The 14,119-nt window shown below is 47.1% G+C and overlaps 1 protein-coding gene across 2 annotated transcripts in view; it reads right to left on the bottom strand.

Moving 5' to 3' along the window:
- Positions 1–14,119, bottom strand: part of LOC137625988 (dynein heavy chain, cytoplasmic-like) — a 770,344-nt gene that overhangs the window by 116,682 nt on the left and 639,543 nt on the right. For both annotated transcript variants that reach the window (XM_068357067.1, XM_068357068.1), the window contains one exon: positions 106–282. In XM_068357067.1, the coding sequence (XP_068213168.1) occupies positions 106–282 (177 nt within the window). The remainder of the gene's footprint in view (positions 1–105; positions 283–14,119) is intronic.

Genomic DNA, 14,119 nt, shown 5'->3' with positions numbered 1-14,119 from the left:
ATGAAAAAGCGACAAAGCACTTATCGGAACAATGACTGGAGGTATCCATTCAGGGTAAAAAGATTAAAATTAGAGAGTGCTGAGAAAATGAAATACTAATCTTACCTGGAACAGATTATTGGTAATGATGGAAAGCCTACAAGAATAGTCTGTTTGATCCTTGATGTTTGGGTTGTTTGACAAAACATCATTGAAGACATCCAGGAAGAAATGAAGCGAATACTGATACAAGAAGTGGACTTGATGAAGGGCATCCAAGGTGAAGTAAATACTCGAACACGCCTGCAAACATTTAATAAAAGGGATTTTTTTTTTCACAGATTATAAATCTTCAACTAACACCACTGCTTGTGATGAAAGCAACATTCTGGATATCTTACTAGCAACATTTTTCATACATTAAGATTAGAAAATAATTGTTAGTGCTTACAGAAGAAATCAAAAGTGACTGAATTTCTCATTAATTGTCATATTTTTCAAGTATATGTACTGTACTGTAATCAAGGACTAATGTGCTACGAAAATATGCAATGGCCAAGAGTTTTTCCTTAACTGTAGAAAAAAATGTTTTGTCTGTATATCTTTACTAAACTGAAGAGGATGTTGGAGAAATTGTAAAACCACATTCTGAAAACAACTACACATACTCATTGACTTACGACCTAATTAGGGACCAGGAGACACATCGTAAGTCAATCTGGACACACGTTGAACTTAAAAGTTGGTTTGCATAGATTTAATATCCTATATCATGATTCGGTAATCATCTAAGTCATATTCTATTAATATTTTCTTACTTTATATCATTATTTAATTTTCTCAGTTCATAAGATATTATGTGCTTTATTAAAGTATTTTGTATTCTGTTTTTCAATTTTGGAGGCATTCTAACAATCAACAATTACCAATTTTATTTTGCTTTCCTTTGATTGCAATCAGCTAATCTCAAGGTCCCACTAGGTGTCAAGAGACTGCACACGAACGAATGACAAGGCATACCGTTTATATAATTTCTCAACTTAAAATATCTTTGTAATGAATATTACATCAGCAACAATATGTTAAAGGATATCAGTTTCCATACAGTTCGATTATAGCCTTTATTATTACTGTAGTTATCATATGAATAAGTTTGTTCTCTCTATCTCTCTCTCTCTCTCTCTGTATTTTGATTTTCAATTCACCATTAATTCTTCATAGTCCTTTAGAAAATGACAAATTCCTAGACAATTTGTATTTTTCCTAACGATGCAAACCTTAGCTATTTATATTGAGGTGTACTACTTTCTGTGAAGCTGAAATGACGAGCCATTAAAATTCAACGAGGGTCAAGGACCCACACAGCTAGTTAGCAGGGGTAAGGGGGGTAGCTTGCTGCCGCTCCCACTCACACACTGGTAATTTAGCTCACTTTGCTCAGAGGTAGGACTTCAAGGGCGATAGGGCTGGCGGCCAAGTTTGTATAAATAGCTAAGGTTTGTATCGTTAGGAAAAGTCACAAATTTTAAGTAATTTGTATTTTTCCTAACAGTACTTACCTCGAACTACTTTCTTAGGAGTATCTGGGATCTCCTCCCAACCGACCAGAGTTTTGTGTAGTTTACCCTAGTCCCATTTTCTATGAGGGGTAACCTCAGGTGGAGTGAGACACGCCCTGAGGCTAACCCCAGGTCAGAGATCATGCATGCCCAGGTCTCAATCTCCAGTAAGTTCTTGATAGCTTAGGTATCTCGAACTACTTTCTTAGGAGACTTATACCTTAGGAGGTGGGAGTGTCCTTCAGGACCTAGAGACCGTGACGGGAATAGAAGAGTAACCTAGGTAGGAGACTAGGTTCTGCTGACCTCAAAGAAAACTCGAGAAAATAGGGAAAACTACGCAAAAAACCATCTTAGTGTCTAAGTAACTCACTTCTGCAAGAATCCTAGGAGACATGTCCTTCCAATGATAGTGTATCCCATGGCAGTTTCAGGGGGCTACCCGAGTCATTTCCGGTAAGGGAATAGGGGAAGGAAGAACAAGGGGGTTCAGGAAGGAACCTGTCTCTCTTGGACTTACTACCCGCAGTTACCACTGGGGCTACCCCTTTAAACCGTTTGGAGCGCGGAAATGACGGGACCGAGCGAGAATCCGCCCAGGGACTTTCTCGAGTAGTCCTTCAAGTAGTGAGCCGTAAAGGTCGACTGGGTAGACCAAGTACCTGCCCTCAGGATTTGGCCCACTGCCATGTTTTTCTCAAACGCCAAAGAAGTATTTAGACCCCTAATGCCATGGGGTCTGGGCTTTCCTGGAAAGGGGACCCCTGCACTACTGTAGGGCCTGACGATCACTTGCCTTATCCAGAAGGAGAAAGTGTTCTTGGAGACTGGCTTCTCCACAGTCCCGAGGAAAATGAATAGACTCTTGGTCTCGGGATGAAGTCTAGCTGTCCTCTCTAAATACTGCCATACTGCCCTGACAGGTCACAGCAGCAAGTCCCTCGGGTTGTCCGAGCGAGGGATAGCTGGCACTGAGAACCCTTCAACTTTGGGGTCCCAAACAACTGGATTCTGAGTCTTGGCTACGAAGGAGGGTAAGAATCTGAAAATAGTTTCTCGCCAGCCCTTCGAGTGTGAGATCTCGTACAACAGGCCAAGAATCTCACCTACTCTTTGCTGATGCCAGAGCTAAACGAAAGACTGCCTTGAGGGTGAGCTCCTTGTCTAGAATGTCTTTTAGAGGCTCGAAGGGAGGTTCCAAAAGCATCTTCAAGCACCCTAGCCACATCCCCCTGGGTCCCTCTATCGGCTTGGGGGGGAAAACGACTGCTCGAAGCTCTTGAAGAGCGTCGAGATCTACCTGGAGGCACCCAGGTCTATGTCCTTCAGGAGGAAGACTTGGGATGGACATGCCCACTTCGTCCCTGAGATAGACCAGGAAGTCTGCTATCTCGTGAATGGAGGCCCCTAACGGCCTGATGTTCTTCGAGGAGCACCCCTTAGAAAAGGTAGCCCACTACGCCTGGTACACCTCGACTGACGAACGCCTCAGGTACCCTGACATCCTTGATGCCATCTTCGACGGAAATCCTTCCTTTTTCAGGAGACGCTCGATAACCTCCACGCGTGAAGGAGGGACCAAGGGTTTTCGTGGAACCTCTGGAAGTGAGGCTGCCGGAGAAGGTCTGGTCTGTCTGGAAGTGGCCCTGGTGGAAGGCGTGCCAGTTCCTTTAGATCCGCGAACCACTCTCTCTCTGGCCACCAGGGCGCTACCAAAGTCACCCACAGGTTGGCCTTCCGTCTCATTGGAAGGCGTCCTCGAATGCTGCTGCTGGATCTGGCACAGGAAAACAAAACATGGGGAGCTGTGCGTTTAATCTCGTGGCGAAGAGGTCTATCACCAGCGAGCCCCACTTCAGGGAGAGGGTTTTGACCACTTCTGGGTGTAGGGACCACTCGGGCCCTACCACTTGACCCATCCTGCTGAGGCCGTCGGCCAGGATGTTACTCTTCCCCAGAGAGAACCTGGCTGAAAAATTGATTTGTTCCACTTCAGCCCATTCTAGGAACTCCATCGTGAGACTGCACCGTTCCTTCGACTTCAGTCCTCCTTGCTATTTCACGTAGGCCACCACCGTGGCATTGTCACACCCCGAAGCCACAGAGCTTCCCCGGGGTAGATAGACGAACTCTAGGCACGCTCTTTGTACGGTCCTCATCTCCAGCACGTATATGTGCAGGTTCGTCTCCTTGACTTCCCATTTACCTTTAGCCATTTTGTTGAGAAGATGGGCACCCCAGCTCTCCTTGGATACGTCCGTGAACAGGAGCATCTCCGGAGGGTCGGTAGCAAAGGGCATTCCCTTGAGGGTGTTCATTCCGATTGCTACCACCCCAGGACTTTCTTCGTCTCCAGGGACACCAGGACTATCTTGTGCGGGGAGTCCTATCAGTCTTTGCCAGTCCTTGGCTCTCCTGGGCTGGCCCAACAGGAAGGGCCAGAGTATCTGTTTCAGGGTGTCCAGTTTCTCCACGGAGGGGAAGGCCCTCGCCATCCGGGAGTCTAGAACCAACCCTAGGTAGGTCATCCTGGTGGAGGAAATCAGCCGGGACTTCTCCAGGTTGATGATGATACTCAAGACGTTGCAGAACTGCAGGAGCTTCTCGCCTTGCTCCCTCAGTACTTCCTCTGAGACTGAAAGCAACAACCAGTCATCTAGGTACCGAATCTGGAGGGCGTCCTGTTCGTGCGCCTAGCCTGAAACTGTTGCAAAGACCTTCGTGAAGCCGTGAGGGCTGTCGACAGGCCGAAGCATAGGGTTTTGAACTGCAACGTTATGGTACTCCATTTTACCCTTAGGAACCTCCTATTGGAGGGATGAACAGGGACCTGGAAGTAGACGTCTTTGAGGCCTATGGACCTCATGAAGTCCTCTTCCTTCAAGGTCGCTAGGATCGACTTCGGAGTGTCCATCTTGAAGTCGGTGTTGCACACAAATTGTTGAGGGCTGAAAGGTCTATGACCGGTCTCCAGAACCCTGTCGCCTTCTCCACCAGGAAGAGCCTGTTGTAGAACCCTGGACTCGATTTCTCGACTGGTTCTACTGCCCCTTTCGCCAGCATTGCAGAGCCTTCTTCCTGCAATACTGCTACTCTCAAGGGGTCCTTGGGTCCCAACCACTCCGCCTGTTGATCTGGGATCTGAGGTGGGGCCTGTTGATCTGGGATCCGAGGTGGGGGTCCGCTAGGAAGGGCAGCCTGTACCCCTCCTTTAGTACTGCTACGGTCCACGGATCCGTTCCGTGGTCCCATCATACTTGCCAAGATCGTTTGAGGCATCCCCCCACCTGAGGCGCCGGCAGGACTAGGGGGCCTCCCCTCCTAACTCCTTTGAGAGCCTCGGCCTGAACGCCCTCTCCTGGAGTCCGAGTAGAAGGGTCTGAAGGCTAACTGAGGAGTTGAAGCTCCCCTACGGGGGGAAAGGCAAGGGAAAGATTACGTGTGCCAACTTCTACATCAGACGGGCGGACGGAGCCGAAGAGGCACTGGGCAAAGGTGCAGGGCTCTCTCTCCAGCGGCCACTAAGGCAGGCACTGGAGTGGCAATAGTCCCGTTTGACCGGCTAGGGGGAAAACCACTTTGCCTTCGTCACGGATGGAGCCGTCCGGAACGGGGGTAGCCGTCATGGGTCTACCCCCTCCCGGGGAAATCTGTGGGGTTTAAGTACCCTGCCATGTCAGCGGCCACCTCCGATGCTTGGATGGGGCTGGCCGGGACGATGGCACGGCTGGCTTCATCACGGATGAAGTCACTGGGACGGAGGTAGCCGTCATGGGTCTACCCCCTCCCAGGGAAATCTGTGGTGTTTAAGTACCCTGCCATGTCAGTAGCCACCTCCGATGCTTGGATGGGGCTGGCCGGGACGATGGCACGGCTGGCTCCATCACGGATGGAGCCGCCGGGACGGAGGTAGCCGTCATGGGTGTGTCAGCGGCCACCTCCAATGCTTGGATGGGGCTGGCCGGGACGATGGAGCGGCTATCTCCATTACAGATGAAGCCACTGGGACGGAGGTAGCCGTCATGGGTCTACCCACTCCCGGGGAATCCATGGGGTGTGAGTACCCTGGTATACCAGCAGTTGACCACGAAGCCTGAATGGAGCTGTCGTGGTACCAGGTATGGATGTCATGCTGCCGGGTTGAGCCAGCGGCTACCTCCGCTGGAAGGATGGAGCTCCTGCGGAGATCCATGGAGCCGCGGGCTTCCCCGTGCTGGCTGGTTGGTTCCTTCGTTCAGGGCGGGCCATCGAAGAACCGGAGGCAGGTACAAGGCTGCCAGTCCGAAGGGGCGACTCTCTCCGCTGGGCGGGAGAAGTCGGAACCTTCGCGGGCTTATGCCTGTCGACTGAGACCTGGCTGTCGAAGTCTTGGAGGCTGGGACACGGCTGCCAGACTGAAGGGGCAACTCTCCACTAGGCGGAAGGAGTCGGAACCCTCGCGGACTTATACCGGTCTGCCAGAGCCTTCTGTAGGGTCGCTGGGGTTCATGTTGAAGGACGGGCATCGCCGTCGGAACGAGGGCCTCAGTCCTGGGTCCAACAACTCTTCCGGAGGTTCTCGTATCTGCGGGCCTGCCCATTGAGGAAAGCCGAGGGCTGCGCTCGTGACGAGCTAGGTGGCCTTTGGAGGTCAGGACTCGGCTGCCAGACCGAAGGGGCGACTCTCTCCGCTCGGTGGATGGAGCCGGAACCTTCGCGGACTTACGCCTGTTGACTGGAACCTGCCATGATGAGTCCCTTCGTCGGGTGCCGCTGCTGCCAGAGGAGTATCTATCCGGGGAGCTCATCCTCGGACGCCAACTTGAAGGGCCCGGCGTCGCAGCTAGCTCCAGCAGCCTGTCGAGGTGAACCACCACCCACTCACTGCTCTTGGGGGATCTTGAGCGCCGACTCTCGTGGTGCGACCTCGAAGGGGGAGTGAGAACGCGACAACTTATTGCGGGACTTCTCCCTTCATCTCCTGAACTTCCTCAGCGCCTTGTCTTGGGGGGGAACCCACGCAATGGGGTCCGACGGCGGAGAAGGCTCCTTCTCGGCGACGTCCTCGGCTGCAGAAGTGACTAAAAAACACGCCAAAGAGGCTGGAGAAGAATTAGGGACATTTTTCCCACACATGGGGTCATCAGAGACGTGGCCTACTTGCACCAGGACTCCGTCTCCCATACACACTCCCGCCCCTCCCTCAGGCCCCTCACTCGTCTGGAACGACGCCACAACCCCACTACCCTGAAGATCAGACTCTTGGGGAAGGGCTGCTAGCCTCTTCCCCGCAACGGACTTACCTCGTCCCCTACTCTCGGTAGGGGAGGGTGGTAGGGAAGCTCTGTCAGACGAGACGCCCGGCGAAGCAAGGGAGGAAAGGACGCTAGGGTTCTTAGGCGACCTCTTCGTCGCTTACTTCTTCTTGGTGCTATACCGCACCCACTCAGACTCCTGGGGAAGAGCAATGGGCCTCTTCCCCACAACTGACTTACCTCGTCCCCTACTCTGAGTAGGGGAAGGTGGCTGAGAAGCTCCATTCGACGAGGCATCAGGAGAAGTAAGTGGCGAGGAGAGGCTCGTCTTCCTATGTGACCTCTTGGACGCCTTCTTCTTCTTGGTGCCGAAGCACACCCACTGCACCTTGTTCCAGGACTCGCACTCCAAACACGTGGCTGTAGGAGAACATAAGCTGCCCCTACACGACGAACACAGAGGATAAGGGTAGGAAAGGGTATAGAATGAACACAATGGGTCCACGTGGGTACCGTGTAAGACACAAAAGGGGGGTCGGGGACACAGAGGGTCGCACTGGGTAAGGAGAGAGCGTCGAGATGTTATCACGACGCGACCAGAGAATTTACTGGAGATCGAGACCTGAGCAAGCATGCTCTCTGACCTAGGGTTAGCCACAGGGCGTGTATCACTCCACCTGAGGTTACCCCTCATAGAAAACGGGACTAGGGTAAACTACACAAAACTCTGGTCGGTTGGGAGGAGATCCCAGATACTCCTAAGAAAGTAGTTTGAGGTAAGTACTCTGTGTTGGAACAAATACAAATTATCTACGAATTTGTCATTTGTTCCGTAACTGGAATACAAACCTACAATATTCATTTAGGGGTGACTCACTCGTTAGGAAGGGTGGACTTCTCTGCCAATCTGACTTTTGGCTTTACCTGGGGACTCCTTATCTTAGTATGGTAGTATTCAAAATCAGGAGTCCCTGCGCCTCGCTAAAACCTTGCTATGCAAGGTCAGCGGCCTACGCAAACTGTGTTGAGATATTCAGAAGTGTGACTGTCTAGGTAAAGTTATTCCAAGTCTTTGTGTTTGAAAAACTGTTGTAATCAAGACTTTCCCAATACCACATCACCAGGGTATGGGGACGCAACAGTATTATCTTAATACTAGGTACACAAGGAAGCATGGTTTACCTTTAGTGGTTTGAGGTCAGCTTATGCAGACCCCCAAGATGCTGCTTTCCCCAAGAAAGAAGATGAAGAAAAGAATAAGAGCCAGTCAAACCTTTTCATTCACGCAGACTGAAACCGGGTAACAGTGCCTCAACCTTCTGCTACTTGTCCAATATGGAGCTTGAGGTATAAAACCAGCTGTTGTGCACCCACCACAGGACCAATAGAGATCGTATCAAGTTCCTGTGGGTCACATCCTGCAGGAGAAGGGTTGTGGAAGTCACCTGAAGCATTCACACCCTTACTTGTAGAACCTACGTCACAGAATAATCTGCTTAGAAGGGCCATGGGCATAGCTATGCACCCGACATTGAGGGTCAACTTGTTGAATGAGGATCTGGATTCAGAGCGTAATTGATGACTCTGTGAATCCAGAAGAGATGATGTTTTGGTGATCCTCCTCTTGTCTCTCCCAGTGCTGATGACAAGAGAAGGGACCCGGGTGGGGTGCCATTCTCTTGAGGTAGAGCCTCAAACCTTACCCTGGGTACAGTAACAGATGATCTGGATCTTCAGTTACTGAGTGGAGACTTGTTGTCTAGGAACAGTCACCTCTGGAGACTGTCTGGCAACATACTCGGGGACGAAACTGAATGTTGCCTTTCACCCTTCTCATGAATGGGTGAAGTTGAAAAAGAGACCATGAAGTTCCTTGACTCGTTTGGCCGCTGTCAAAGTGTGTAGGAACACTGTCTTCTAAACCAGGTGAAAATTTGTTGCCTGGTAAAGTGAAACGTAAGGAGGTCTCCTTAGAGACTGGAGAACTCGAACCATGTTTCGAGAGGGAGGTCTCAATTCCGACTGGGAAAAGGCAAGTTGTAAGTCCGTGCGAGTTAGGAAAGATCTAGCGATGAGGGGATGTCCCTTCCTTTCAGTTTGAAGGCGAGGCTCAAGGTTGAGTGATTGTCTTGACCTGCTAAAACTGAAAAGGGGGTCTTTTCCTCCTGCATATACTCGAGGATTTAGCTATTGCTGGAATAGAGGTATTGAGTGGAGAGATACGCTTTCCCATGACACCAACCACAGAAAACGTTATACTTTGCCTGGTAGACTGATGCCGAGGAATTCCTCAGATATCTAACAACCTCTTCGCAACTTATTGCGAAAAACCTCTGTGAGAGATGTCAAGAAGTGTGGTTATCTGTGACGTGGAAAGGGTTTTTTTGGAGGCTCTAACGGGAGCTGCAGAAGGTTTGGAAACTGTTCTGCATAATGCCATAGTGGAGTTATGATGAGAGGCTGACTGATGTTTTAGCTTTGTTGAGTACCCTTCTCTTCCGGCAAAAACAGGCACGAGACATAAACGTCATTGTTGTACCCACTGTTGTTGGCATGCTTCTTGCCAGAGAGCTTTTGGGGTCTAGGACAGGGGAGCAGCGGAAGCCTGAGGCTCAGGGGCGTTGCGAACAGATCCATAGTTGGAGAACCCAGTAAAGTCGGGACTTTGTTGGCTACAAGGTTATCCAAGGACCATTCGGTACATCTTATCTGAGATGCTGTGCACAGATTGTCGGCGAGCACAATCCTTTAGACTGGAATGAAGCGGGCTGATAGTGGTACCGACCGGACTTTGGCCCATCTTAGTATTTATACTGTTAGATGGGAAGAGGCTGCGAGTAAGTTCCTTCTTGCTTGTTAATGTGAGCCTCTATGTGGTGTGTGGTGTTGTCGCTCATCATATCACTGAATGGCCTGTTAGGAACTGATGAGGCTGTTGAAGGACAGGAAGTTGGCCTTCATCTCTTAAGAGATTTAAGTGAAGGTACTTTCGGACTCTGTCTAGAGGCCTGAGGTCGTGTGGTGCAGCACTATGGTCCATCCTCCCTTCTTTTGATGTGTCTAAGCACAGCATCAGGTCTGAGGGGTGAGGAAAGATGAGAAGGTTATACCACTCCGTAGAATCTTACTGACACCCATCCCTTGAGGTTCATCCCAACTTCTGGTCCCATGGGGATCAGAATGTCCGGGGAATCAAAGGTATGATTCCAATCGAACTTAAGCTGCCACTAGAGAGATCTAATATTGAGGTGGCTGTTGGAGCCTACACAGGCCAAAGCTGATGGGTGTCCGAGGAAAAAAAAGGTCACTCTGGGCGGGGAGTTCTTCTCGTTTTGAGAAAGGATCTTGTGACTTTTCTACTCCCGTCTTTGATGAGAAGGTTTTGTGGAGATTGGTGTCTAGAATCATTCCCAGATATACCAGTCTTCTGAGAGGGGAGTAGGGGCTTCCCAAGGTTTACCATGATTACCATGATCAGAAGTCCCGGTGCTAATGCAAAGTTGCCACCGAGTCTGCTTGGGTCAGTCAGTCGTCCAGAAACGGAGGAGATAAAAGCCGATCCTGTAAGTCCAGTATGGGTGCTATGGAAAGACCGAAGCACAGAGCCCTGAACTGCTGTTTCCTATTTGTCTACATTGAATCTTTTCAATCCTTTCTAGAATATGGATTGTTGGGCCAGGAAGTATGCGTCTTTTAGGTCTAGCGTGCAAGTGAAGACCTGTGGTCTTAGCCCCTGTCCAAACTCCTCCAACATGGTGTGGACATCAACCCAAAGGGACAGCTCCTTGCGGATCCTTTCGCATGGGATATTGTTGACGCTGGGGTCTTGACTCGTGGCGGAAAGGATGGGACGCGATACCCTATGTGAGGATTCTTCCCTGGGAGAGAACTCCTACAACTGATAGAAGTAAGGCAACACTTAACCCTATCATGCGCCGTGATGGGATTGATGCTATTCCATAGAACAGCATCAGTCTGGCGAATGTTAATCAATGGTTAACGGCTGAGTATCGGGGTTACTGTGCAGTTGGAGAGTGCACGCGAGAAGTCCCGTCGACAAGCCGCTGATAGGGGCTGTCGATTGTTTGCCGATCGCTTTAGTGGATTGGTATGATGGTGAACAAGCATATTGCATGCCTTCCGATCTTGGGAACCACGGGCAGAGGTTGACTAGCAAGTCTGAGTTACGAACTGCTGGTCAACAGCAAACTGCCGATGATTGGTGAATCAGCAAACTGCCGATGATTGGTGAATTGGCGATCTGTGAGCCGATGATGGTAACTGACAGGCAGATGAAGGCTGTCTGGTCAGTCAGCCAAGGAGGGTTGGCAATTAATGAATTGGTGAGCCCTGAGAGACAGCAGAATGGTTTAATGATCATCAGTTGGTAATCGGTGAGCCATTGATGATCAGCGCTCAATAGCGGATTGTCAATCGGTGAGCTAGAGATCAGCAAGATGATGATTGGCTGGTCAGATATCAGCCAGCTGAGGTCGATAATTTAAGAAAGACGAGCTGCCTATCGGTGATCTAGTGATCAGCAAGCTGACGACTAGTTATAGGGTAACAATCAGCGATTGGCATGCTAGCAATCGGCAATCGGCATGCTAACAATCAGAGAACGTTAGCAATTGGCGAGACTAGAGGTCAATGATCAGAGACATATGAGCTGGCAATTGGCGAGACTAGAGGTTAATGATCTGAGATATATAAGCTGGCAATTGGCGATCGGCGAGCTAATGATCACCAAACAGTGATCTAGCAATCATTAGGTTGATGATTTCTAACTGGTGGAAGATGAGCTAGAAATTGGTGACCGTGCTAATGATACTCTGAAGTATCAAATAAACGCACCAGTACGTTAATTAATTTTTCAAATTTCTTCCCGCCGGTACGCTCCATTTCCACCCAGTACGCTTATTAATTTTTCACAAATCTTCCAACCAGTATGTTTATTCAATACTACCTATCGTACCGGTGGGAAATTATACAAGTACAATTTTTTTTTATTTTCTTAGCTGAAGTAGCAATCGAGATCTCAAGTCATAGCGTACATGTAGGTCAAGCGGAAGTTGCTCTCTGAACACTACAATACATGCGTTGTCTGATTTCAGTTTCTATAAATAGACGTACTTTCCCTTTGTGTCTGTTTTCAAACGTCAATTATTCCATGCCGATTTATGATTTAAACGATGTTAAATCACACTTCTATGTTAGATAAACCCTTAGGAGTTTACAGGTATGCAAAACGAACCTTATATCCAAGAGTAAATTTACTTTGAATAATGTATCCTAACAGCGTAAGGCTATCGGAGGTGGCTTAGGTGCGATAGATCTGAGTCTTCGGATCCTGACGATTATGGAATTTGACTCGTATCCGTGGACGCTGTTCACACGAATGTATATTTTCATCATTAGGAGGAGACAAAAATTACAATTTGATACATTATTCAGGACGGATGGCATATATATATATATATATATATATATATATATATATTAAAAAATAAATTACCATATTTTCCGTGTCATAAGACGCACCTTTTTTCACGAAAAGTGCCCTCCAAAATCAATCTGCGTCTTAACACTGAAGAAAGAGTTGTATAAGGGAGTTTGACACCCTTCAAACACCCAACTATTGACATACAAGCACTCAAACTCATGAGAGATAGAATATAATCCTACAATTATCATTAATATGTAATAAATTCATTTATTTTTATATTGCACATCATTCAATGAAGTTCAGTAGTATTTTTTCTTTCTTTTAGTAATCAGCTGATGACTTGCTAACACTCTTCTACAAGAAAACATGCCAACTAATAGTCTCATAGCAGACGACGCTATGACAGAGTTGTTTATGATGTATATTTCTATATTCTCATATTTTGTTGACATTTTGTAATAAAGCAATATATTGATAATGACTTTGTTGCCTGAGTTACGAAATAATACACAGACAGTTGGAAAAAAATTCTGTTTGATGAGTGCAGTATTACCAAGTTAGCAGAAAAGTAACTAGACCTAGAAACACATAAACAGTAACAAAATTATTCCACCTAAAAGAATGTCTAGATTTCTTTAATCAATAATTACATTTTGTGTGAAAATTTATAGGCTGTACGAGGAATTTTGTAATTAGTACTAGAATTTTAAATCGTTAACAAAATTTTATGCACCTTTGGCAACACTGCTTTGATGTAAACAACACTTGAAACACCAAACACTGACTAAACGTGTAGTTGTGGTGGAAACTATGACAACTTTAGAGGTTTCTTATATGAATATCTATTAAAACTGGGATAATCGGCCTATAGCTAATTAATATTAACTTAAACATTTCATAATTCACCCAAAATAAGAAAAGTTATGGTGCAAAACAGTAATCACACTAGAGTCTCTGACTAGGGATTTGTACTAAGAAGTTTTTAAAATCGTAAATTTTTTTTTTCTAGAACTGCCATGCTAACTTAAGGGTGCGTCTTACCACTTGTAGCGTCTTATGACACGGTAGATATCCTGTTTTCAAGATAAAAAAAATTATAATACCGAGCGAATTTTACCTGGTGAAAGTTTTTTTTTTACAGTAATAAATAGCTTTTTTCTTTCTCTTCTTTATTTTTATTTATTTATTTTTTTTGGGGTGGGGGGTGGGGACGGTTTCAGGATTTTGGGATATTGGGCTCGTCTAGCCTTGGAGCATGCTGAGTTGAATTTGTCGTTGGCGAGTACAATCGTAGGGCCACTCGCTATTCATGGAGAGCGCAATAATAAAATATTAAAAAAAATAAATAAAACTAATAATAATAATAATAAATCATATCTGCGTCCTGAATTTACCGTCTTAAATTTTTGGGCAGCAAGTAAATCTACCGTAGAATTAGAAAAATCAAGCGAAAGAATATGCAATACTATTGTAGACTCGCCCTTCAAGAAATCGTTAATTTTCCAGTCAGTACTTTTATTCCATCCAGTACTTTTATTAAATTTCGAGTGCTTTTTTCCGGGTAGTACTTTTATTCCATCCAGTACTTTTATTAAATTTCGAGATTTTTTCCACCCAGTACTTTTATTCCATCAGTACTTTTATCAAATATTGAGATTTTTTCCACCCAGTACTTTTATTCGATACTTCAGAGTAGGCTGTTTGCAACGTTCAGATAGTGTTTGCTGACAGTGGTACTGTTAGCAAAAAAAAAACTCCTGAACAGAAAGGGACCAAGAATTTCCTGCGGTTGATTCGCCTTGGTAGATGGAATCTTCGGGATCTTGAGCCCTTCTGTGAAGCCTCTTCTCCTTTTTCCCGGCGGGCATGCTGTAATGCATTTATGGGGAAGGGAATGGGGC

Source organism: Palaemon carinicauda, chromosome 33, assembly GCF_036898095.1.
Source record: "Palaemon carinicauda isolate YSFRI2023 chromosome 33, ASM3689809v2, whole genome shotgun sequence".
Taxonomy (NCBI): domain Eukaryota; kingdom Metazoa; phylum Arthropoda; class Malacostraca; order Decapoda; family Palaemonidae; genus Palaemon; species Palaemon carinicauda.
This window is presented reverse-complemented; position numbering and strand designations above follow the sequence as displayed.